The sequence below is a fragment of the Eptatretus burgeri genome, chromosome 16 (assembly GCF_056783735.1).
Source record: "Eptatretus burgeri isolate ZD-2024b chromosome 16, Ebu_testis_v1, whole genome shotgun sequence".
NCBI lineage: Eukaryota > Metazoa > Chordata > Myxini > Myxiniformes > Myxinidae > Eptatretus > Eptatretus burgeri.
The window spans coordinates 19,682,737-19,709,435 of record NC_140976.1 but is presented as its reverse complement, the minus strand read 5'-3'; the positions used below and the strand labels follow the sequence as shown (position 1 = coordinate 19,709,435).

At 47.0% G+C, this 26,699-nt stretch overlaps 1 protein-coding gene and 1 long non-coding RNA gene across 3 annotated transcripts in view; one reads left to right on the top strand and one right to left on the bottom strand.

Annotated features, from left to right (window-relative positions):
* The window catches only part of FHL2 (four and a half LIM domains 2), a 38,258-nt gene extending 14,041 nt beyond the window's left edge, over positions 1-24,217 (top strand). For both annotated transcript variants that reach the window (XM_085858749.1, XM_085858748.1), the window contains exons 3-6: positions 9,837-10,014; positions 19,342-19,511; positions 20,306-20,489; positions 23,489-24,217. In XM_085858749.1, coding sequence (XP_085714875.1) covers positions 9,837-10,014; positions 19,342-19,511; positions 20,306-20,489; positions 23,489-23,634 — 678 coding nt within the window. In that variant the 3' untranslated portion in view covers positions 23,635-24,217. The remainder of the gene's footprint in view (positions 1-9,836; positions 10,015-19,341; positions 19,512-20,305; positions 20,490-23,488) is intronic.
* LOC147010646 (uncharacterized) lies at positions 23,579-25,958 on the bottom strand. The gene is made up of 2 exons (XR_015052147.1): positions 25,332-25,958; positions 23,579-24,905 (listed from the first exon to the last, which is right to left on the bottom strand). It is a non-coding gene; the product is annotated as an uncharacterized LOC147010646 (long non-coding RNA).
* Between the last annotated feature and the right edge of the window lie 741 nt (positions 25,959-26,699).

Here is a 26,699-nt window from a genome sequence, read left to right as displayed (position 1 = left end):
TAAAATTATATATATATATATATATATATATATATATATATATATTTTAGGTGTGTTCAAAAAGTAACCAACCTTAATTTTTTGTGTATAAACAAATGAAGCTGGGGAGGTGTGGTTTGGTGCACGTATGTAGGCGATCCTAATCCGTATGCGTGAATATTTTCCCGCCTCCAGAAGCTGTCAGTCGCCGACAGACCGCCGATGAGTGAGGAAGTGTAAGTGAGCGCCGTCGGATTTTCGTTTTTGACGAAATGACGGAAAAACTTGAACAACGCTACTGCATCAAATTTTGTGTAAAGCTTGACGATTCCCAAGTGGAAACGATCCGCAAGATGAACAGGCCTTCGGGAACGAAGCAATGGGCAACACACAGATAAAAGAGTGGTACAACCACTTCAAAGATGGTCGCACATCAGTGGAAAGTGAAGCACGTTCTGGTAGGCCCTCAACATCCCGAAATGAGATCGTCATTGACCAAGTGAGGACCCTGCTGATGCAGGATTGTCGAATCACGATCAGAGAACTTACAGACGAGGCGGGCGTCAGCATTGGATCCGTTCATTCCATTGTGACTGAGGATTTGGGCTGAAGGAGAATCTCAGCGAAGTTCGTGCCAAAGCTGCTAACGATCAAGCAGAAGCAACCCAGTTTGGAGATCGCACAGGACGTGCTGGAGACAGTGAACAGCGATCCGAACTTCTTCAACACAGTGATCACTGGCGATGAGACCACAGTGATCCATCATTTTGTCAAAAACGAAAATCCGACGGCGCTCACTTACACTTCCTCACTCATCGGCGGTCTGTCGGCGACTGACAGCTTCTGCAAGCCGGAAAATATTCACGCATACGGATTCGGATCGCCGACATACGTGCACCAAACCACGCCTCCCTAGCTGCATTTGTTTACGCACAAAAAATTAAGGTTGGATACTTTTTGAACACACCTCGTGTATATATTGTTGTGGTTGACGAAATTCGCAAACCACCATTCGGGTCCCGTAGGTGAGATATCTCTGTAAGTATATGTGTAGTTAGGCCCAAACCCGTTGTTTAGAGGGAATAAATGTCATTCATTCGGGCTGCGACCCTTTTAGATAGCCGTTTTTCTTTTACTATCTTTATTTTGGACCAACCGCCATTACTACCACCACAACCACCACCAACCACGTCTCAACAGCCATCACACAACAACCACCAACCGCAACGCCGCTTCACAACAACAGCCACGACCCTTGCCGTCACATCTCGCTCTCGCAACCATCGCATCACCGCCATTCCCGCGCCGCTTGTGGGCACCGATCCTGGACTCGTACAGGGCGCGCACCGAGCAGCGGGTGCAAAAACACCAGCCTTTCCGAGAAATCGGATCAAGAACGATTCACGCCCACTTCTGTTCCGTCCTATCAGCGAGCGTGGGGCTATTTGGCCCCGCCTCCAGGTGCGTCGGAGTATAATCGCAATATGCAGATTCGCAGATCAAGAATCATTCACGCCCACTTTTCCTCTGTCCAATGGGGAGCGTGGCTCCGCCCCCGAGCGATTCCTGATCCCAAAATCTGCATATGATTTCTCCTGTCGCATTATAAAGCGCCGAGCGCGGAGCAAATCGAGTCAGAGAAAGGAGTTGAGAAAAGAAGGCAGTTGGAAAGAGTTGAAGAGTTGAGCAGTTGGACGGAGTTGAGAAGAGTGGAGAGTGGGAGAGTTGGAGAGTTGTGGCGGCGGCGAAGGCAGTCGAGAGGGCGCTCGTGTCAGAGTCGGGGAGCTGCGGAGAGGGGAGGCCGGTAACGCGACCGAGGTCGCGGTGGAGTCGCTCGTCGCGGGACCCAAGCCAGCGAGATATCCTCATTCCCCCGAGCATCAACAACCCCCTCCTGTTTCCCCCCCGCGCTGAGATAGTGTGAGAAGGGGGCCCCGTTCCCACCCCATTCCAGGCAGTGCCAGCGAGGCCCACGGAGTCGAGGCGCCGCCGCCATTTTGCGGCTCATCACCAGACGGGTAGGCTCGACGCGGTCTCGGCCCCAGGCCCGTCTGCCCCCTTGTAGTTGAGGGTGGTCCCTTTTTCTTTTGCTTTGAGTATATGTGTTGTCGGCGCCGTCTGTGAAGTAAAACTGTATAAGTGTTGCCGTGTGCTTGGTAGTCGGTAGTAGATCTGCATTGTTGCATTTGCTTTTTGTGCATTATTGTGGTGTTTCTTCTTTTGTTACATTTGCTTTTGGTGCATAATTGTGGTAATTGTATATGTGTGCTTTCCGTTTGCCGCGGAACAAATGTGCTTTATGTTGAACTGTTTCTCCCGTTTCGCTTCGTCTTTTCTTTTATTGAATCTCCATCTTACTTCACGTAAAGGGTTGGTCGTGGGCTAAATACGCCCAATAATTAATCGAACCGTCGAGGTTGACGATAACACCGCTCGGTTATCCCGATAGTACGGAACGGGTCGCTTAAAGTGGCCCGTGTCCGAAGTCGACCTGCGGCGAGGTGCGATCGCCCGGTCTACCCTCCGTGTGGGTACTTAGGTAAGTCGAATTTGGCGAGCAACCCTATCCCACGCGGGGGGCCGATTGGCACGATCGTGGTGAGGCCGAAAGGCCCACCCGTGACTAGTTCCCGGCGTTAGTCCGAGAGGGTCACGACGGGATTGTCCGTCCGGTGGGCGACGTGCCGCGATTCGAGTTACGTGGCCGCTCGCACGCCGGCGGGCGCGAATCTGCAACACTGTTGTCAGGAGTGGGACACAAACCCATCCCCCCTCCTCGCGACACTGGTGTCGGAGAACGGGACAACGGGCTCTCCTGTCTCCAGCTAAATTCACGGGAATCGGTCCAGGGGTGAGAGGAGCGACCCCCAATTCCCTCCAAATTACGAGCGATTCAAATTAACCCTTTACGAGAAGCAAGATGGCATCTCAAGGGGAGCGGGAGCCGGGGGTATTAGAAATGTATATGTGTAGTAATGTAGGATCCATGGTCCAGGATGAAAACCCCGTGCAGGAAATGTTGGTTGTGCAGGAACACGAACTCCCCCAACTGAACCCAGAGCCCGAAATAGGTGCGGCGGCGGCCGCGGTGTATGACACCTCCCCTCCCCCTCTCCCCCAAAACCCCCCGATCCTTGCCGAATCGGCTCACCCAAGCGCACCCGACATGGCCCAGCTATGCGCCATGCTGGCGGCAATGACAGCAAGGATGAATGCGAATGCGCAACAAATGAATGCGAACATGAACAAGCAAATGCACGAAGTGAAAACGAAAATGGATGCAAACACAAATGAAATGAAAAACGAAATAAAAAGCATGAACAAGCAAATGAACGAAAAGATGGATACAAACACAAACGAAGTGAAGGTGAATATGGAAACGAACGCACTCAAAATGAAGGAAGAAATGAAAGAGCTGCGGGGTGAGACGCAGAACATGGGCCGAAGCCTGCAGGCGGGCATGAAGGCAGTGACCAGGGAGCTTAAAATGGCGACGCCACGTGTGGGAGCGAACGAGCTGGGAGGGAGTGCAACGGCTGTCAGGCCCGCGGTGGAGGCTGGTAAGGAGAAAATAATTCGGGGGAGGGTCGTGACGGTGACCAAGAGGGAAAAACTAATTGGGGTGACGGAGACGTGCACGAGGGAGATAACAAGGGAAGAGACGTAAATAATAGTTGAGACAAGGGAGGTAAAGGGTGAAGAGGTGACTGAGTTGGCAGAGACACGGGAGATGGGAACGATAGAGGGAAGACTACACGATGAAGACGGGGTAAGTGACGCACACACACACATGGAGGTAGTGGAGGAGTATGAGGGGGAGCTGGTGGACTGGGTGGAGACCCAGTGCGAGCAGCTGGATGGCCTCCTCCAGGAACAAGGGGAGGGAGTATGCCCCCTTGAGGCGGATCACGACCAGGTGAGTTCGGTCGTGTCGAGCGAGGTCGAGGGGAGGAGTGCTGCGGACGGGTGAACGGAAAGCTTGGGGGGTATAGAGGCCCCGGAGACTCTTGTGGGGACACGAATCCCCAGTGTGGTTGTCCCTGTGTGTGTGGTGCAAGGTGTGAGTGCGTCCCCGTGTGTGGATGAAACCGCCAGTATGGATGAGACACCGCGGGCGAGTGCCCCCGCGTGTGTGAGTGAGACACCGCAGGCGAGTTCCCCCGCGTGTGTGAGTGAGGCACGGTGTGTGAGTGAGACACCGCGGGCGAGTGCCCCCGCGTGTGTGAGTGGTGTAGTGGCAAGTGTGCCAAAGGGCGTGCTTCCCAGCATGCCGTGTGTGGATGAGGCACCGTGTGTGTGTCGCGTGTGTGTGAGTGAAACGGCCAGTATGAGTGAGGCACCGCGGGCGAGTGCCCCCGCGTGTGTGAGTGGTATGGTTTGTGTGAGGGAAATGGCACGAGTGAGTGGAAGGCCGCGAGTGAGTGGAGCCACGTGTGCGAGGGAGGTGGCATGCGTGAGTGAGCGGCCGAGTGTGAGGGAGACAGCGTGTGCAAGGTCGCTGTGTGTAAGGGAGATGTCGGTCGGCATGCGTGAGCATGCAGCCGCGTCTCCCAGGGTGAATATAATGGAGTGGAGTGTGAGCGTCGTCACACGCAGGTGTGCGTGGGTGGAATGGAGACTTCGACGGCGACAGAGGAAAGAAAGCCGAGTAGCGGCTGCAGCTGTTTCGGGAACCGTGCCGGGTTCACCCAGCAGCGAGCGTGCGGTCCGTGCTGTGCAACGCACGAGGCCCCCACGTGCTCGCTTTCGAGAGTGAAGCCCGGTCCGGAAACGCACGCGGTGGATTTGCCGATCCCGCGGACGGACAAAGTTTAGGCAGGATTTCGGATTTGGACCGGACGGGTTCTCCACGCGGGCGTGTGTGTGTGTGTGTGTGTGTGTGTTAAGCTCCAACGGGCAAAGCACATGTGTTCGCGTGGGGAACCCCTCGAGATGTGGGGCTTGTGTTTTTTTTATGCGCACGGTGACGTCATGGCTGCACGCGGGGTTGGAATCCGGCAGGAGGGGTATCCCTGCCGGATGGTACCATCCAAGGAGGGACGAGGTACACGTGCAGCTGCATGACGTCACGGTCAGGTGCAAAGTGCGCGAGCTGTGAGATGCCGCGCTGGTGCTGCGCATGTGAAAAAAAAAAAAAAGCAAGCCTCACTTTCGGGTGCACAGGATTCCCGGGCAAGGGGTGGAAGACCCCCTTACCAGGGCACAGGATGGAAACTAGTTAGGGGGAAGGGTTAGCTTAGCGAGACCGGCTCCATGGGGCAGGGGTAAGTCCTCATGGGGCCCGTGGAATGGATTAGTTAGAGGGATTGTTAGTCAGATTTAGGTTGGGAAAATGGAGTATGGGATTATTTTGGAGACAGAGACAGACGTTGGATGTGTAGTGGGGACGTAGTTTAGCTACATAGTGTTAAGAGGAATGTGCTGTAGTTTAAGGGACGACGTGGGAGCACGAGTTAGTTAGGGGATGTAGTTAGGAGGATGGCAGAGTTCAGCGGTGTGTGTGTTGAAGAGTTGGTGAGTTGTGAGGTGAGTACTTGTTGAGTGAGTGAGGCCAGCGGGTCTGTGTGTATGGAGCGAATGGGGACTGCATGGTGCGATGAGTGATTGGGGGGAGGAGTGACTCCCGCCCAAGGGACCCCGGGGTCAGTGTAGAGTGAGTTAGGGGGTCAGTCAAATTTACAAAATGGAGGTCGTTTTGTTGTTGGTGGGGAAGTAGGCTCGAAACCCGTTTGGAGGGGTGCAGGAGCCCTGTTGACGGGCTGGGAGCGTGGCTGCGAAAGGTGAGTATCGCTGAGTGGGTACCCCGGGCACCAGGCTAGTCGGCCGTGGTAGGCCAAGGGCCCATGGGGGGCCGGGATAGCGTAGTGGGCACGGGTGCGCCTGCTTGGTGCGGGGGCCCGGGGCGGCATTAGCCGCGTGGGCAGTGTTGTGGGCACGGGTGACCCTCGGAAAGGGGCCTGGGGAGCCAGCCTGCCACGTGTGCGTTTCAGGGGAGGTGCCATGGGGGGCACTCCCCGGTGTTTAGGGAGCTGGTAGGCTCGGAGGCAGTGTAGTGCCCGGGGGTGCCATAGCGGGAGATTCGGCAGAGGGTCGTGCCTGCCAAGGGGAGCCACGCGTCCCAGCCATGAGACCGTGTGAGGGCACGGAAAGAAAATTGGGGGGCAAGGCCCGAAATTGTGAGGACACCAACACAGGCGACGGGAATCTGGGTTGTTAGAACCAATAGTTTAAGCGAGAGGCGCTTGTTGGAAGCCACGGGGTAGTTTAACAGGTTAATGGATAGGGTAGATTAGGAAGTGTACCCCTCCGCACCATCCATCCCCTCGCTCTCGTTGTGGGCCGCTGGACCCACTTTGGGTTAAGATCGCTGAACTCTGGGGAGGCCATTCTGAGGCTTGAGTTGGGCCTCGACACAGGACGCAGGCTCTCCCTTGTTCCCCTCCGGGAAGGGAACGTAGGGGTTGGGAGTAGGCTAGGTGACGGGATAGGTTAGCCGAACAAGGACAGTACAGGGGGTTAGGGGACGATTTATAGTGGGGAAGTAAAAAATAAAAAAAATAAGTTGGGGCTAAATTGGGGTTTGACAAATTAAGGGAGTGGGTATAGACAGTGACAGACAAAGGCGATAGGTTGGGAGGGAGACCGTAGGGTAGGTCCGAGCCCGCCTTCCGAGTGGCCAGCACCACCGCACTCCCTCCACCAACCTCCACTGAACGGCAAAGACTGGCCAGCTTCATCTGCTGGCTGCGTTGCTGCAAGGCAAAGGCCGGCCCACTTCATCGGCAGCTGTTGTTTTGCTGCAAGGCCTGTGCCGGCTGGATCGTCTGCAGCTGCTGTGCTGCAAGGCCTGTGCCAGTCGGATTGTCTGCAGCTGCTGTGCTTCAAGGCCTGTGTCGGCCAGATCGTCTGCCGGCTGTGTTTGCCTGCAGCGGCCTTGTTCTGCAGGCTGTGTTTGCCTGATCACCTTTGCCATGCCATGCCCACTGCCCCTGTTCACCAGCCCCGTTCAATTTTTGCTTTGCCCCCCCACCTCTGTTCATTGCCATGTGCGCCAGGATCAGAAAGCAACAGTTTGCAAGCTGCGAGAACTGCCCTGTTGGCAACTACAACACGGGCCTGCAGTGGCGGCCCGTGCACCGTGTTTGCGTCCATCCATTCATCCATCCATTCGTTGTGTTCATTGCGTGTGCCACTTGAGCTGGCACGGAGACTGCATTTGTGCAGCCCATGCACCGTTGTGGTTCACTGCGTTCAGTTAAAAAGGGAAGGCCTTGGACTGCGAGTGAGCAGCCGGCCACGTTCCCTGTCACCTGCATTGTTTGAGCCAGAGACTGCATGCGAGCAGCCTGGCTCCCTGCTAACTGCTTTCTTTTTGCAGAGTTCAGTGATCCTGGGCCATGGTTTAGTGTAAAATTTGTAAGTTAAGGTTAAGATGTACTGTACATATGATTGCGCCGCCGGCATGTATGTCTTAGCGCCGGCAATTTTATTTCAGTCGTCCGTGTGAGTGGGTTTGTTTAGGTAGTTACTCAGCCCTCAGGTTATTTATTTTGGGGACACGAATACCATGAATGTCGCACTCAGGGATCCGTAGGTAAAATGTACTAGGGGAGAACTACACATGATGGCACACGAAAATTTGACGACTCGGGACGAGTCTGTAAAAAGGGGAGGGGGTAGTGTTGTGGTTGACGAAATTCGCAAACCACCATTCGGGTCCCGTAGGTGAGATATCTCTGTAAGTATATGTGTAGTTAGGCCCAAACCCGTTGTTTAGAGGGAATAAATGTCATTCATTCGGGCTGCGACCCTTTTAGATAGCCGTTTTTCTTTTACTATCTTTATTTTGGACCAACCGCCATTACTACCACCACAACCACCACCAACCACGTCTCAACAGCCATCACACAACAACCACCAACCACAACGCCGCTTCACAACAACAGCCATGACCCTTGCCGTCACATCTCGCTCTCGCAACCATCGCATCACCGCCATTCCCGCGCCGCTTGTGGGCACCGATCCTGGACTCGTACAGGGCGTGCACCGAGCAGCGGGTGCAAAAACACCAGCCTTTCCGAGAAATCGGATCAAGAACGATTCACGCCCACTTCTGTTCCATCCTATCAGTGATCGTGGGGCGATTTGGCCCCGCCTCCAGGTGCGTCGGAGTATAATCGCTATATGCAGATTCGCGGATCAAGAATCATTCACGCCCACTTTTCCTCTGTCCAATGGGGAGCTGATCCAAAAATCTGCATATGATTTCTCCTGTCGCACTATAAAGCGCCGAGCGCGGAGCAAATCGAGTCAGAGAAAGGAGTTGAGAAAAGAAGGCAGTTGGAAAGAGTTGAAGAGTTGAGCAGTTGGACGGAGTTGAGAAGAGTGGAGAGTTGTGGTGGCGGCGAAGGCAGTCGAGAGGGCGCTCGTGTCAGAGTCGGGGAGCTGCAGAGAGGGGAGGCCGGTAACGCGACCGAGGTCGCGGTGGAGTCGCTCGTCGCGGGACGCAAGCCAGCGAGATATCCTCATTCCCCCGAGCATCAACAACCCCCTCCTGTTTCCCCCCGCGCTGAGATAGTGTGAGAAGGGGGCCCCGTTCCCACCCCATTCCAGGCAGTGCCAGCGAGGCCCACGGAGTCGGGGCGCCGCCGCCATTTTGCGGATCATCACCAGACGGGTAGGCTCGACGCGGTCTCGGCCCCAGGCCCGTCTGCCCCCTTGTAGTTGAGGGTGGTCCCTTTTTCTTTTGCTTTGAGTATATGTGTGGTCGGCGCCGTCTGTGAAGTAAAACTGCATAAGTGTTGCCGTGTGCTCGGTAGTCGGTAGTAGATCTGCATTGTTGCATTTGCTTTTTGTGCATTATTGTGGTGTTTCTTCTTTTGTTACATTTGCTTTTGGTGCATAATTGTGGTAATTGTATATGTGTGCTTTCCGTTTGCTGCGGAATAAATGTGCTTTATGTTGAACTGTTTCTCCCATTTCGCTTCGTCTTTTCTTTTATTGAATCTCCATCTTACTTCACGTAAAGGGTTGGTCGTGGGCTAAATACGCCCAATAATTAATCGAACCGTCGAGGTTGACGATAACACCGCTCGGTTATCCCGATAGTACGGAACGGGTCGCTTAAAGTGGCCCGTGTCCGAAGTCGACCTGCGGCGAGGTGCGATCGCCCGGTCTACCCTCCGTGTGGGTACTTAGGTAGGTCGAATTTGGCGAGCAACCCTATCCCACGCGGGGGGCCGATTGGCACGATCGTGGTGAGGCCGAAAGGCCCACCCGTGACTAGTTCCCGGCATTAGTCCGAGAGGGTCACGACGGGATTGTCCGTCCGGTGGGCGACGTGCCGCGATTCGAGTTACGTGACCGCTCGCACGCCGGCGGGCGCGAATCTGCAACAATGTATGTATGTATGTATGTATGTATGTATGTATGTATGTATGTATGTATGTATGTATGTATGTATGTATGTATGTATGTATGTATGTATGTATGTATGTATGTATGTATGTATGTATCAAAAGACTCAATAGCTCAATGGGCTGTCGCCGCGTAACCGATGAGATCCTTTGGTTTGAGTCCAGGGTTGAGTCTGAATTTTTTCACACTCGCCCCATTCAGGAATTTATTCATGTTTATTTAAATTAAAAGAATTTTAAAAAGATAAATGATTGTCAAGTCTATGAATAGAGTGTAATGAAACAGGTCCATAAGTGCAGTAACTCGTTCAATGCCACGTTCACACATGGCGATGAAAGAGTTGGTTTGGAGTGTGTGATTTGCCAATATCGGGCTGCATCTGTTTTTGAGGTATGCAATTCACAGAATATGAAACAGATCATGTATTTGATCTCCGGCAGGAATTGTCGTTTGGTGGCAAACACTTCCATGACTCATGCTTTCGTTGCGGAGGCTGCAACACCCCGCTGGAGAACAAGGCCGTGGATTCGAGCGGGCCCAAACTGCTGTGCCGAGCCTGCGCCACAGGCTCCGCTACCCCAGACACGTGTCACAGTTGTAAACGTGCCATCCGACCAGGTGAAGCATCGGAGCAGTGCACTCCACCGTGAGACACAGTGGAGAAACGCATCACCTTGTTAATACATCGTTCTGCACAGATGCGTCACACCAAGGTTTTAAACTACACAGGTGTTGTGGTGTGGAACGAGGTCCTCTCCCAAGACCCAAAGTATCTCCTTGTTTCTTTTTTCCTCTAAGATCATGTTTTCAGGACCAAGTTGTGATGTTTTGTTGTTCTCAGATCTTTGTTCCAAAGGCTCTTTTAAGGATTCTCGTTCAATCCCAGGAAGCCTCCGATTGTAGTTAGTTTATTGTAATATTTCCTGGTGTCGTTTTTCAAATTTCAGTGAGCTTCTGCTTCATCATTCCATTTGTTCTAACATGAAAGGTACAATGTCTCCCGATGCCTATCCCTCCAACCTCCCCCCCCCCCCCACCACCCATACCTATATGTTCCCTGTTGTGCAGACTTTCAAAATTACACTTTTATTCTGATTCTCACATGCCACACCACACATAAGACTGGCTTTCAGCTTTCTCTTTAGATTTATAACAGAGCTCGGCAGATGGACACATCAATGTGCAATTTGACAAACGGTCTCCTTCATAAGGTTTGATGGAAGCGTTTAGGAGGCAACACATGCACCTTACTTTCAGTGGCATCCACATCCACCATGACAGTTTAACTTCAGCGACAGACACACCGAGTTGTCTTTGCATAAAAAAACAAACTGATTAAATTGGTGTTTCAAGGACAGATCGCTGTTCGATTCAAGTTCTTTCATGACAAGCCAAGGAAAATGGTGACGTTGCCTGTGGAATCTTTCACGTAATGTCTCTGCTGTACGCAGTTGAACAACGGTGCATTTTCATTCGGAATCTCTCGATGTCGTACACTGAGCATGCCAGCAATCTTGCAATTGTTTTCTCTGCAGCTTGTGCATGCCAGCTTTACCTTCTTCATTGCATGTAAATATCTGTCCCAAAATTTGAACCGTGACCACACCATAGCAGAGAAGTTGACTCTATGACTGCCCTCGGGGAAACTTGAGATGGCAATTCAATCGCTTCCTATAGAAAGGCAGGGCTGCACAGATTCCCCTTCACCAGCAAATACAAAGAATTGCCAGAAGCAAATTTATGCCATTGCTACAACGTAGAGGTGTATTGTAACTTCGATTATTGTTTTCATTGCTGTACACGACTGAGCCTATGCAATGCTCAGTGCGATGATACTCCTTTAAGGTTTCTACAACTTATTGAAGAAGAAGAAGAAGAAAAAGAATAAGAAGAATGCTCCTGAAAGTGAAACTTGATATGCTGGATATTTAATTTTTTGCAGAGTATTCATAAGCTTGTCTATATTTGTCTTCTTCGTACTATGCAGCTAAGACCCACATCACAGACAGCTTTCCACCCTTTTATTTCCTATCTCGATGCCTGGTGTTGGCTTAATGGTCAGGGTGGCAGGCTTTGGATCCAAGGGTCCTGAGTTCAAATGCTGCTCAGTTGTTGAATTAATACCAGGCGGGGTTAACTCTGCCAGTCATCTTTCCGAGGTCGGCAGAATGAGTGCCAGCATGCTGGTATCCTGTGTCGGAGTGGCGACCTGCCCAGGATTGTGCCCAATAGCCAAGAAGACTGCTTAGTTCGCACTGACGCTCTGCACAGAGTATGGTCCCCATCTCCTTTCCTATCTCGGGGTGAGATGTGCCGCTTCCATATTTTCATTCCAGGTTCCATTAGATTCTTTTTCCACTGTTCGCTTCCGTCTGTTTGTTGATCTACCCACTGGCCTCCTACTGTTCATCTTGCATTGTGTTCTTTTCACTTCTCATTCCTCCTACATTCTTTCGATATGTCCAAACCATTTCAGCCTAGATTTCCGTATTCCCGCACTCGCTGGAACTTGTTCAACTCTTTCTCTGATATCTTCATCGGTACATCTTTACCTCTAACCTCTCTGATGTCATTCAATGAGAATTCAAATATATTGATTGCCTTGCTTTGGGATGGTTCGATATGAATATTTCTGGTATGATTCAATGCAGAAACTGCGCTCCTTAATGGATGCGGAGGGTTCATGTTATTGCAGTGATTCATATCATGTCACTAAAAAGCTTATTTAAAGGACGTGATGATCGGAAAGTATAATTACATGGCATGTACTACATTACAGTTCAGATCAAAAAATTGGGAAGTGAATACATTTCGGGGCAAAAAATTTATATGGAACGTGGTGGCCCATGAAATGATGGCACATTTACAATTGCGATTGAAAATTTTGAGGTTCCCAAAGGAACATTGTATTCAGTAATTATGAACGATATTCTTTGGAGATCAATAATTTCACCAGCCACTTCAACCCTTTCTTTCACAGTGTTTATGGCTGCTGAGACCTAATTGGTTCAAGCATAGTCCCTTCCTCTCAAAATTGTCGGTGAAGTTGACTTGTGTTTGTGGATGGTGGACGTATTTGCTCATGGAGGAGCTTGGTGACATTGGCAGCAGGTTCACAGACTGACTATAGATTAAAGGGGAAGAGGAAGACACAGACATCACACATGAGCGGATGAGTTGCTGAAAGGAATGCGGTTATGTGAGACCAGGGATTACACCCTGGGACTCAGCTTCCAGCTGAGGAATGCCAATAACATTGAGAGCCTTGGACTTGATTGCCTCCAGCATAGCAAGATGGGAAGCAGCAGCACCAACCCAGAGTGAGGACTCATCGTCGATGACATTTTTGATGAAGGCCTTCTACAATGTAATGATCTCAGAGTTGCTCAGAAGGACTTTGCTCTTCCGAGAAGACCGTGGCATTGGCCAACTTTTCAGGTCAGTTTTGAGATGTGGTGCGACAAATACAGGTTCAGACAGACAGTGAAGCTGCAGAGGAGCTCTTGAGATCATGCACCTCATCCAGGTGTTGGCAAGAGAAGTAAACTGGGGGGATTGAAATCTGATCCTTGTGGAGGAATTGGTGGAGTGGTGGGGGGGGGGGGTATTTGGAATGGGGTTTTCCTGCATTGAGACATGTTCCAGATATCTGACAAACAACATATTTTTTTCAAGATCTGCAGCCTTTCAGATGTATGGTCAACTGTTAGTGGGGCAGATAACAGCAATTTTTGAGAGGAATCGTGCAAATGATGATACAAGCATCAAATTTGGCACATTTGTTCTCCAGGGGATTCTAATCAAATCTGCCTGATTGGCCATTTGAAAATCCAAATTTTGAAAAATTTGACAAAAAAAAAAATTCGAAAAAGACAAAATCACGAATCAATGTTTGATGCTGGCTGAGATTGGTGAATGTTTGAGAAACATCATCAAAGACGTTCCAAGTCTGCCATGCAGTTTTCTTCCCTTTACCGCGGAAGGCAAACACGACGTCACATCCAGTGAACGCAAAGAAGTATGGGATCCCTCTAGCTTTCTCAGGCCCTATTGCAGAAACTACCTCATGGACTGGAATCTATCGCGCCTTGGCTCCTTGGCCAAAGGCAATCCACATGTTCTAGAGACCTAGTTCCTGTAAGGATGGCAGTACAGATATTGCTATGACTAGTACGTCCGTGTCATTAGCCTTAATGATAATGAACTTGCTACCGTCGTTGCATCCCTGGCGTGTACAAATATTCGAGTGTCAGCTTCTTCATGACAACATGGAGACACAGCATCCAGTGACTTCCTTGTGTTGGTAATGGCATCTTCTCCTTTTGTGACAATGACTGTGCTTGTCGTCCGTGCTTCACACATCTTTTCCGCAAGGAAGTGAAACAACTCAGTCTTGTTGCTGTCATCTCGAAGAAATCTTCTCCAGTTACTTGTATTGGGGTCTTACTGGTTCCTGTCACTCTTCATCTGATTCCTTGCCCCCTTTTCGACCTTGCCTCGGACTTCAGACTTGACTTCTTGTACACATCAAACACTACGTCCACCCTCTCGTACCTGGCACCATAGGATTCCACCCTTGGGATGATGTCTTCTTTAGCATAGTCATCAAATATCTTTGAAGTGCGTGGAGGTAGGGCATTGATAAGTGCTGAGCCATCAATGATAACTGCATCTCCCCTTGGTTCTCTGTCTGGGATGTTCACTTGCGCTTCAAGAATTTCAGCCAGCTGTGACTTCAATTTTTTTTTGAAGTTCTTTTTTTCTTTTTCAAATTTTTCAACATTTGGATTTTCAAATGGCCAATTGGGCAGATTTGATCAGAAAGCCCTGCAGAACAGAAATGCCAAATTTTATGCTTGTATCATAATTTGCACGATTTTTCTACTACACTATGTTTGGTCCAAAGCTCTGAAATGTCTTGTCCCAGATAAAAACCTGTAGGGTCGTTAACCTCGAGTCACTCTGTTTCTCTCAAGGAATAGTAACACAACTCTTTTGTTCTATTGATGGATGACCTTTAGTCACCATGTCCAAAAGATCATTGGACAGTTTATTATATTAGATGTACAATATGATGTATGGCACTAACAGTGACCACTTAAACCAATCATTCCTTGGGGCACCCCATGCATAATATGTTTATTAGTTACCAGTGGGGCGTGCTTGCAGACTGCAAGTAGATACTGGGGTGAATCCTACGTGAAGACATAATAAATATAAGCTTTATATTTTTGATAATGTGGATTGTGAAAAAGCTTTACTTCTTTAATGAAGTTGATTGCGCTTCCATTCTGCAAGAAACTAGAGAAATCAAGTAAATCAAGAATGAATGACCAGAGCATGGAATATATCATTCCAGTTGACATCAAATCCTTCCTTTTCTCCAACAGCCTGATCTCAGATCATCAGTTTGATTTCAGACCCTTCATTCTACCCTGAACATGTCTCTTCTACTCTCCTAATAACGGATGGAAGCCTTCAATCTCAGACATGAGATCAGGGCTGTCTCACTGGACATATCTCGAGCATTTGATCCAGTCTGGCATCCTGCCTTGATCTCCAAACTCTCAGCTTTTGGCATCCAAGGCCAACTCCTCTCATAGATCACTGACTTCCCCAACTCCCATAGTCAGTGTAGCTTTCCACAGGATCCGATCATCTCCTCTCAATGTCAAGGATGGAATGCCCCAGGGCAGTCCCTTGGGTCCAGTCTTGTTCCTCATCTTCATCAATTATCTTTCTAATTCCCTGGGAAAACCTGCTTATCTTTGATGATGATTCCACCCTCTGCCATGTCATTTCTCATCTTTGAGACAGGTAGGCAGCAGCCTCTTCCCTCTCTGCATACCTTTACAGAATCAGGAACTGGTTCAATACTTAGAATATGTCTTTCAACTCCGACAAATCCCACACACTCATCCTGTCTCTCTGAAAGGACTGTCTGGCAAACCTTCCCACCTACTTCCTAAACAAACCACTTGAAGAGGCGAAGTCACTCCATCCTTTTGGCCTCACATCAGCCATAATCTTTCTTTGGCAGGCCATATTTCCAAGATGGCCTCCAAAACCAGCCGCCAACTGGGCATCCTCTGTTGTGCAAGGTGTTTTCCTGGCCAATCTTAACTTTTGACAACCTACAAGGCCTTCGTTCGCAGCTTGACGGAGTACTGCTCTCCCCTGAGGGCTGGTGCCCTGCCTCACACCTTTCCCTACTGGATGCCCTGGAAAGCAAGAACCTCAAAATAATTGGGATATCCACGACAAAGATGAGTGTCTAAGGTCCATTATTCTCTCTTCACGGACTGGTTAGTGGCCTCCCAGTATTCTGCTGCCTCCTCTTTGATTTTGCACTCTTTGCCCTCTCTTGGCTCTGTCCCTCCCAGATTTCTGTAGGGTGGACCCGGTCTGCCAGTAACCCTCTTCTTGTTAAACTCCCAAAATACAGGCTCACTGCTCACCACCACTCATTTGTTCTTTTCTCTCACCTGTGCAACCAACTTCACCAGTCTGTTCAGTCCCATTATTCCCTCCAGATCTTGAAAGCTGTTCACCATTACCTCCAGTCATCCCCCATCCATACTCGTGATCTCTTCTAACCCAAATTCCCCAATTCCCAAGCACTCCCTTTTTCCAGGTTATTGTGACCCCCCCTCCCTCCCTCATCTCTTTTTGTTTCTTAATTGTGGGTTGGTTTGTTCCTTTTCTGTTTCATCCCCACTTTCCCCTTCTCCTTCTTGCCATGTTCCATTCAGCTTGTGTGCAGTAGTTTGTTCACCCCCATACGTCCTCCTCCCCGACCCTTGATCTCACTCTCACTTCGATTCTACTATTGGTGTTTCCCTCTTTCCATTTTGTTCCCTCCAAATCTGTTCTAGCTCTTCCATGAGCCTCGATCATGTTTACAAAAAATAAAAATCAGCATGAACTCCCTATTTAACAGTTTACAGCTTCAGTCATTTTTAAATGTTAAAAAAGGTCAAAAGTTAAAAAAAAAAAATCTTGTTTTCACTCTAATGAGTTGCTAGGCAATGCTAAGAGACGGAGTTTATGATTTCAAGTCAAAGACAGATGTTAAGGGGTGGAACTTATAAACTGAAGTCAAAAACAAACAGCTGTTCCCATTCACTTCGTTAACAACAACCAATTCGAGTTGTTTTTCCTTTAAATTATCACCTTTCCTTTTGTCATATTGATTGATTTTAGATTAGTAACGATTGTGTAATAGGCTGTGAGAGAGATAGTGATTCTATGTCTGCTCTGGGTTCAATGCCTGGCCCAAAGATAAACACAGCCATATGATGTAACTTTTTTTCAACATAATTATTAGTATTAGTAATGTGCAACCTATGGCTGCTGGTTGCATCATTGCTGGGAGCATGGTTGTGCTGCTGATGCAGTGCCCCCTGTTTCCAGTAAGCTGGTACTCATTTTGCCGACCTCAGAAGGATGAGAGGCTGAGTCCACCCACCTGGTATCATTTAATAGGAGCTCAAACTCAAGACCCTAAGATCTTAAAGCAGCCACCTTTTCCATTAAGCCACCACCAGGCATTTTTAACATGATCTTAGGCTCTTAGTGTTGCTGTCTCACACACACATGGACATACAGACAAACATGTGCGACACAACACAAGACTGTTTTAGACGAGACAAACACAGCCACTGAATTTCCCAGGGCACACTCAGTACAAGTGATATCACAACAACGTCACAACAGTTCTCATTGTACTCAGCGGGGCATTTTCTGTGGATGCCAACCTATGGGATTTGTCTGTGCTCTTATCCTTTTAAATGTTGATCAAAGAAGGAAGCCACACATGCCATGTTTGAAGTCTTTGGTACGACTCTGTCGGGATTTGAATCACCAACCTCCCAGGCTGGGAGAGAACGCTCAAACCATTACACCACAGAGTCTGTTCAAATGGAGAAGGCATACCTGTTTACGATTGCCTATGTGTTCCTCACACTGTACAAGTACTGCATCTGTAAAGAAGAATGGTTACTTTTGACCACTATAAATGTTCCTAAACAACAATAACAACAACAACCCACAAACACTTCTCTAATCATACCGCAAAAAAGCCTCGAAACACCAGCTCCCTTAGGGAACTATCGTGCCTGTGCAAGGTCATGTGATGGGCCATTGTCTTCAGTCACGTAACCCTCCATGAACAAGAGCAATTCCACGGGATGACTTCTGTTTTATGGATATTTTCATCGATGGACAGTTTGTGATTTTTTTTCTGGAATCTTGGGTTTGAGTGACATCAGTATGCAAGCTTTCAGCTTTGTAGCCCACCTAGAAAGTACTGAACACATATGAGTGGGTCAGTGAGTGGTGAAATTATTTATACTGCACTGGCTATTATTAGCCCGTCCCCTGCCCAGCGGAAGATGGGGTTTTGCAATCACGTGCGTGCGTGCGTGCAAGTTTTTTTTTACCATTTGACCTTTTGTCATAAAGTTTTCAACAAAGCTTTATGATGAGAATATGAAGAAGACAAATTAATAATTTGTTAAAATAATTTTCATAATAATAATAATAATAATAATTATTATTATTTGAACCTTTTTTATTTTTGGCTTTTTTACAACTTTTTTTGCCCTGATGTTTTTTTAAAACTTTTTTTCTCAGCAATCACTTGTCTGATTAACATCACATTTTCAGGGTAGGAGTGAACCCCCCATGGAGAATATTTTAATAACTGTGACATCATAGGTCACGTGGTATGACAGCCATGTTAGATTAAACGCAAAGAATTAAAGCATTATATCTCTGAAACTGCTGATCAGAAAAATATGAAACTTGGCACATCTCATTCGACTCCCAGTTGGGAATAAAGGATTGTTAGGATGATGTCATCAATGCTTTAATCAAAATCCTTGTTTACCTTTGAGATTCAGTGTTTGTTCAGGCCATTATATTTTTACCAATTGGGGTTTTGTCATCAAACCTTCAACAAACCTTCATCATGAGATTGTGGAGAACATAAATTAATAAAATGTACAATTTTTTTTTAAACTGTTGGTTTCATCAAGTTCATTTCGAGCACAAAGCGGATGCAGACGGGCTTTGCATTTTCAGATGCTTTCTAGTTTTATATTATATCATCTATATATGATATATCACCATATATTAGGTGATATATAAAAAAATATATATATATATATATATATGTATATTTGATGAGGACATGAATGTAAGAATAAATTCATGGATTAGAACCAAAAATTCAACCATATTGAACATAACAGGACTCAAACATGGATTTATAAGGCATGCAAGCTTGACCTGAACTTTAATAAATAAGGCATGTGAAACAGATGGCATAATCTGAGGACATAATAAATGATGCAGCTGTCAACTGTCATCCTGATGTTTCGCAGGCAGGCCGATTCATCAATATATGTGTGCCGTCCCACGGACGGACGTCAAACTGGGTGTACTGTTTGCCGACATGAGTTGGCGGACGTTAAAGAGTCCAAGGTGTCTTTCGCGAAGAGTAGACGAGCCATCGTGCTGAACAACTTACAAATTCATCCTCTAACCTGCATGAACAGCTTCACAGTTATTATGTCCACAAATGATGCTACCCGCAGCTATTTGCTGCATACGAAAGAATAATACATAATAATTCAGTTCCTTCGAACTGTTTTGTAAAATCAATTTCTCGAGCCCCGAGATTGAGCAGAACCGCATTTAGTCAATCAAAGGCGGAACCATCTGAGTCCCAATATGCTGAACATGTTCCAATTTTTTATGTTCTAATCTATAAATGTATCCTTCAGCATGTCGGGAGAACTAATAAATGTAACAGAGAATGTGATGTTTTTCATTTGCTTGTTTTTTCGCAAAAAATTGTGTGTTGCAAAACGTTTGACCTGGAGTGTACTTCCTCAAGAATGCTTACCAAAATGCAAGATATTGATTCTACGAGTTCCACAGGAGCCAAAAAGGTCGACTACAAGGGCAAGTCGTGGCATGAAAATTGCTTCACCTGCCACCGCTGCATGGACACCATTGGCAGCCAAAGCTTTGTTCCTGTGGGTGATGAAATCTTCTGCGTTTCTTGTCACCAAAAGAAGTCTTCTTCTCGCTGCTACGGCTGCCACAAGGTGCTTCCTGTTGCCTCACAATGGAAGAGCCCGAAATTGTCCTCTCGTATAAAAACTTTTGTCAGAGTGTAATTTCCTCAGGATGACGGGTCGTTGATCTCGGCTCGAGGAGCTCGTTGGCAATTGGGTAGCAGTTTTCAACATCAGAATTGACTCGTTTTCCTTTTATAAAGAAAGTCCCAGTAAACAGTAATTGCCAAATAGTTGTTTACGAAAAGGTGGTGCACAATGTGTTTATTTATTTTACTTGGGTGACATACACAGAAAATTTCTACCATTGTGGTGGTCGACAAATTGACTTATTTTTCAAATTCCTTTCCAAGCCTTCTCTATTTCATTTTGTCAATTGGTATTGTTAAATGTCATGGAGGTGGGGGACAGGGGGGGGGGTGAACTAAACTAAACTAATGAGAAATTATTTTGTCTCCATCACATTGCGAGAGTGGGTTGCTCAATCAGGACGGTATGTTTGTTGTCATGGGATTTTGACTTTAGAAACGATGGCAACAAATATTTTAGACGATGGAGGCCAGCCAAGCTAATCATGTGTAAGATGTATATTATTTGGCGAGCGCAGCAACATACCACCCGATTGAGAAACTGACCGTCGTGGAAAAGAAAATAAAGAAATAAAGAACTAAGAAGAGGGAGAAACCAGGTCAGGACAGAATAATGATAAAATTGCAATCACAATGTGGTAACGGGATATCTGTACAAGAGATTTATTCCAATTGTGACGAAAATGGACATAACAGTTCTTTATCGTCTGCACCTGACGGCCCCCCCGTGAACAGCCCATCGGAGAGGGTGGTGTGGTCTTCCAGGAGCACAGCTACCACCGCGATTGCATTGTGTGCACATCGTGCGAGAAAAAGCTTGGCCACAGCAAGTTCGAAACGCGAGGAGAGCTCATCTACTGTCAGGAATGCTTCAACAAGAAGTACGCAAAGAAATGCGCCTTTTGCAGCGAAGCCATTGGTGAGCAAGTTTTCGAGCAGAGAACAGATGATCGGCTTGTTCGAAACGTTTCCTCCAGGTGTCCCTGAGACTCATTGCCAGGAAACAATATAGTGATCGGCTTCCATATTGTTTCTGCTTCGAACCTCCCAAGCAAAAGAGTTTGCAATGTCTTTGCGCCGAGCCCAATGCACGGAACGCACAATTCCCGTTGCCATTGGGTTCTGTTTCGCCAAAGACATGGAGGAGGGACCCGCCGGCATGCGGTCTTATTTGCAGTCACCGTTGACCGGTGAAAGCAAATATGATGCTCCATCCATCCTAACGTCACGTGTTCTACTAATGACCAATTTTTGGGTAGAGTAAGTACCCCACACGACTCAAGCGGGTGTTTTGCATTTAATTTTTTTTTTTAATTTAAATCTTGTAATCCCTAACAATTAACATTAACATTGCAGTGCAGGTTGTCTTTACACCAAGTTTCTTAATCCATGACATTTGGTTTGTATTTTAACCTCCCCTCGTGACGCGCAACACCTCACTCGCACCTGTACTCGCAGATACCTGGTCACATCGCATTCTTGGCACAAACGCGACTGTTTAAGCATTTCAGATTTTCAACCTACATGTGCACACACACACCTCGGGCATCAAAAATGTCTTCATGCCATCCGCTCCAAGCTGTTTATTTCTCAGTTTGAGCCAGACTCAGCAAAGGTGGCTGACGTACGTACTTTATGTTTGCGATATTTACAAATAATCTTGCTTTATAGACTCGCCTTGCTCTCAAAAGTTGTTTTTGGACTGGCTGTTTTGTCATCTCCTTTATTAACTTAGTTGTTTTTTTTTAACCATTATTTAATGAAAGAGACATTTCGGACTTGTCTTCATCGGCAAGGCGATACTGTCGATGAGTAGCTTAAGCAAACGACACCCACTTACTCCAGCCTTTATGGCAAAGGGAGAGTAGAGATGTGAGATTTGAAGATCATATTGGAGGTGGTGGTCCACCTGCAGTAATTTGGTACTTTTTTATTACTGGTAATGTACATTTTGACTGAGTGTCAAATTCAGGAAAATATTTAAAAACCCAAGAAACACTGGGGATCCGTTACAATTCTTCCACTATGGATTAAACGCGGGGTTTCATAAGTCATGAATCATAGGAAATCGGTTTAATTTCAAAAAAATGAAATAAATTTAAACGATGCCTTGGACATGGATAGGACGACGTGGACAGATAGAATGTCCAGATTTACAAGGAAATCTAACACAGATGGAGGCCATTCAGTCCATCATGCCTGCGTGAACACCATACTAATTTATCTACACAAGATGCAAGGAAGAAGATACAAAAAAGTTTTAAATTAATTAATTATATTTATACTTTTATTTATTTTTTTTTTTTAAAGTTTTTAAAGTTTTTGTATTTTTTTTCTTTTTATTCTTCCCTACAGGGGAGGGGGCATGGGCTTGGTTAAAAACACACATCAAGCATACAACACCCTTTGACAAGACCCCCACCAACAGCACTCCATACACATGCACATAATCACTCATCAATGCTCAAACTACCTAAAAGTCCTGTAAACATCCCCATACCCCTCTATCTCCATAACTCCCAGGTACCTATCTAATTCTAATTTAAACTTATCTACTTTTTCTGCCGCCACTACCTTTCCAGGGAGGCCATTCCATGCATCAACTACTCTCTGAGTAAAAGACCCCTGCCTTGCTCTCCTCAGGCTACCATCTTAACTCTCCTCTTCTTTACTCTCAGGCTATGGACCCTGGTACTATCACTGTATCACTGTCTACTCTGTTGAATAATTCATCTTAATGCCACTTGATCTTGTTTTTTCTTCTTTGGGGGCACCTGAAATCAGTGCTTTATAGCACGAGACCATTTACTATTGAAGATATGAAGGATTAATTAAGAAACTAATGTACTAAAATGGATTTGTCAATGTTAAGAAAAGATAAAATAAAAATACGTACAAGAATCGGTATGTGTATGCACGTCAGGGTTCGCAATTTGATTAATTATTATAATACAGTTGTAAACTAGAACGATGCTCGGTAGAGCACTTACCTCCGCCAGACTGAACAGTTTAAGTTTTGTATCCCACTCATAGAGGCCGGATCTGCATCCGGACCTGAACCAAAATCGAATCAGCTTGTTCTTGTCACCTACCAAACTCATCCACCAAGTTTCATCCGAATCCGTCCACAACTTTTTGAGATATCGTGCGAAATATCGTTGTTGGCCCTATCTCTAAATGGTGAAGAATCATTTTAAGATCCTAGTGAACGGATCCGGATTCAGATAATTCACTAAAATCTAATCAATTCACACATGTCACACACCCAACCTGTCCACCAAATTTCATCCAAATCTGTCAACAACTTTTTGAGATATCCTGTTCACAGACTGACAAACAGGCGGATGAAAACACAACCTCCATCCACCTTTGATGGTGGAGGTAAATATATATCCCCATGATCCTGGACCTTTGAAACACTTTGTTACATCATTCTGTACTTCTTTAAAATACAACACATGGCTGCGGGTAGCATCATTTGCTTGGGGTGCCGCCGAGGCAGTATCCCCTGTCGGTTCGAACAGGAATTTGTACTTTGTTCAGGGTGTCTGCGATAGCTCGCCTACTCTTTGCAAAGGACATTTGGATCTCTAACGTCTACCAACGAATGCTGGCAGACGGGATTCCTGTTCTAACGTCCATCCGAGGGACTGCGCACACATTGATGAATTTCCCAGCCCGTGAAACATCGCAATGACAGTTCATCCCCAACCTGGTCTGACAATGACAATGACAGAGTCAGGATTCGAACCCAGGATGGACAGCTTAGATGTGAGTGTGCCTGCCTAACTCCAGTCAATGCCACTTGGTGCTAATATAAGGGGCAGAATCAGGTGTAAGGAGGGAATTACACATCAACACAGGTTGTAAATCGTGCGCCACCCATCCAAGGTGTAACACCAATTGCATGACCTGCAGGTGCCGGTTCTGAGTACGTGACCCACGATGGAAAACAATGGCACACCGAGTGCTTTCGCTGCAAGCGCTGCCGGGCCCGACTGGCTGGCAAGTCCTTCGTGTCCAAAGGGGAGGACATGATCTGCGCAGACTGCGCCAAGAAGTGAAAGCTTCATTTAGGAGACCTTTTCGATGCCATCAAGCTAAGAAGGCACTCACCAACCACTCACTCATAAACAGCACCTACCCCCAACTTACCCTTTCATCAATGCTTGTAATACACCTGACACTTCAACCGCACCTATACCTATACCTGTACCTGTACCTGTACCTGTACTCGCATGTTTATTCATATCACACGGGTAAACAAAATGAGGATTCACACTCGAACCTTTTGCAGATATGCAAAAAGATACTTTTGGGGGTAAATAGTTGAATGTTCCATCGTACGTCGGGATGACGTGAGTTTTCGTTTCTGACGTCATCGCACTGTGTGATGGGTAACTTTTAATGGTGGAAAGCAGCTCATGTTAATGGTGAAAGTTAAAAAGTTAATCGATTAGTGATGGTAAAAGTTTTAGCTTAGCACGTTCGGTGTTCAAAAAGGGTTTGTACGCCGCATCCAAGAGAGGAAACTCAATGGTTATTGCTGTGTTCGGTATAATGATGTACAAGTAATAAACCAACTCTCTTAAGCATGTAAAAGGTGTGACGTCATCAGTAATTAAATCATATTCAGCTGGACAATAAGGGACTCTGGCGTCTTTGTGTGTGTTTTTATTTTTTTTTAAAGAACTTTTTCTGGTTGGTAGTGGGAATGGGTTTGGCCGGAGACCATGGAGCATGAAGATAACGTCCATCTGTGAATTATATGAACCTTTACGCCTTCACTAACACCCAACAATTCTCCAGGAAATGAGACAACCACTTACCTTTACCTCCAGACCAGGTTGGGATACGAGCAGGAATTTCGGGGCCCGCTGACTCAAAAAGTGATGCAGCAATGGAGATGTCACTGAATGGAGATGGAGGACGCACAATTAAAGATACCTACAAGACCTGCTGGTATATCCCCGCACCCCTATATCTCCAATGCATCCAGGTACCTGTCTCATTCCAATTTAATTGCACATACAAACATAACAAGGGAATACACGAACAGGAAAGAAAGAGAGAAGGTGAGGAAATACTGAAACTCAGGGTGTGTTCCGTTAGCAAGCGGCTTGCAATAGCTCACCAAGCGGCTTGTTTGATTCAAAATGCTCAAGCAAGCACTCCGACGGAACGGACTGCTCGGCACCGCTTAACGACATGGCGGTCTCCATGGTAACAATGCTGTCGTGGTACAAGAGCAAAAAATGTTCTCCGCCGTCGTGTTCAGTTTTACTCGATCCGATGGTGACAACTTTCTCAAACGAATTGATTGTGATCGCAGCGGCTGCAGAGGACGAGGAAGAGGGTGAGGGTTAGGGTTAGGGGTGCGTTATTAAGGCCTAAGTCACATTTGCTCTACGGCGAGGATACGGCGGCCGTACGCCCTCTGAATTGACAGAAACGTGCGTTGGCCTCAGGGTGGCCCTATGCCATATGGCTATATTTTACAGGCCGTAGGGTCGCCGTGGAATTATAACGCGGAGTTATAACTTTTTTCATTTCTACGTTCGCCGGAGCAATTCGACATGCCGTAGTTGTGACGTACTTGTGTTCCACGTCGACCGTACGTTGGGCTGCGGTGGGCTTGCGTTATTCGTGCGGCTGCCGTCATCTCTTATCAATGAAAAATGAATTTTGCCCTAAAAACCGAATACATTTTAAAAAACCGAACACAACGTGGCGTTCATGTTTGTTCACGCGTCTCCCCCACCTGTTCGAGCCGCATCTTCGCGCTTTGTTCATCCAGTTCGTCGGTGGAAGTCCTCGTGAAAACATCTCTCGTGTGTCGATCGCTACTTTACCTCGTGTTTTCACCTTGATTTGTGCTGTTTTTTTTATTTTTATTTTTACTCATCTTGTGTTTTAATTAATAACAAAAAAGCAATCCGATCACGTGGTGTGACACTGTCGGGCAAGGATTTAATTTCACAGAAAAACCGGTTGTAATTTGGAATGTCCATGATTACCTCAGCCCGATGCGTTTGATGAAAGTGATTGTGGTTCTGGGGGCATCATGTTTGATGAGCTGCCCTGGGGGCAGCGCTCGCAGAGTGCACGAGCGATTGAAACCCAGGCCGGAGCTCGAGCCTGTGTGGACCTTTGGATGTGGTGATTGTACCAGTTTACATACAATACACCGCCACCGAAGGTCATTTACTCATCTTATTTTACCTTAAACATGGGGAATTTTAGTTGAAAGTGTCTTGAAAGTGGGTTTTCTTGGGGTCCAGGAACAGATTAATTCACTCCATTATTTCTTATTGGGAAAATAGTTTGGGAATCGAACTTTTTGCAATCCGAACAGCTTCCTGGAACGAATTAATTTCGGATTCTGGGGGCACCATGGACTGGTATATTCCGAACTGGTATATTTTTATATCAGTAAAAAAAGAACTGATATATATATATATATATATATATATATATATATATATATATATATATATATATATATATATATATATATATATACACCCACTCGTTACCGTCCGTCTGGCCGCACGTTCGCCTTAGGGCCTCCTGCGGTCCCCCTGCGGTCGCCTTGCGTCTGCCTTGAAAATTCTATAGCCGCCGCAGGGACGCCCTAAGGTCACCGTGCGACATCAAATCAAAGACCGTACGGCACCCCCACGTTTTCGGTCTCCACAATTTATAAATACCCCGTGCAGCTACCCGAAAAATAAAAACATATGTGACTGCTACATTGTGTGACCGTGGAAATACTGCGGCCGCCCTATAATTGCTAGTGGCCGCAGATTTTGGAGACCCCACGGCCACCGTGGCAAATGTGACCTAGGCCTTAGGAAGATAAATAAATGTGGAGTCAGAAGGAGGAGTCAATACCAAGCTCATCTACGGACTCAACCCTTGCACATTTTGGGAGGGGATGTGTGTGTGTGTGTGTGTGTGTGTGTGTGTGTGTGTGTGTGTGTGTGTGTGTGTGTGTGTGTGTGTTTATGTGTGTGTGTGTGTGTATGTGTGTGTGTGAGCGTGTGTGTGTGTGAGCGTGTGTGTGTGTGTGTGTGTGTGTGTGTGTGTTTGTGTGTGTGAGCGTGTGTATGTGTGTGTGTGTGAGCGT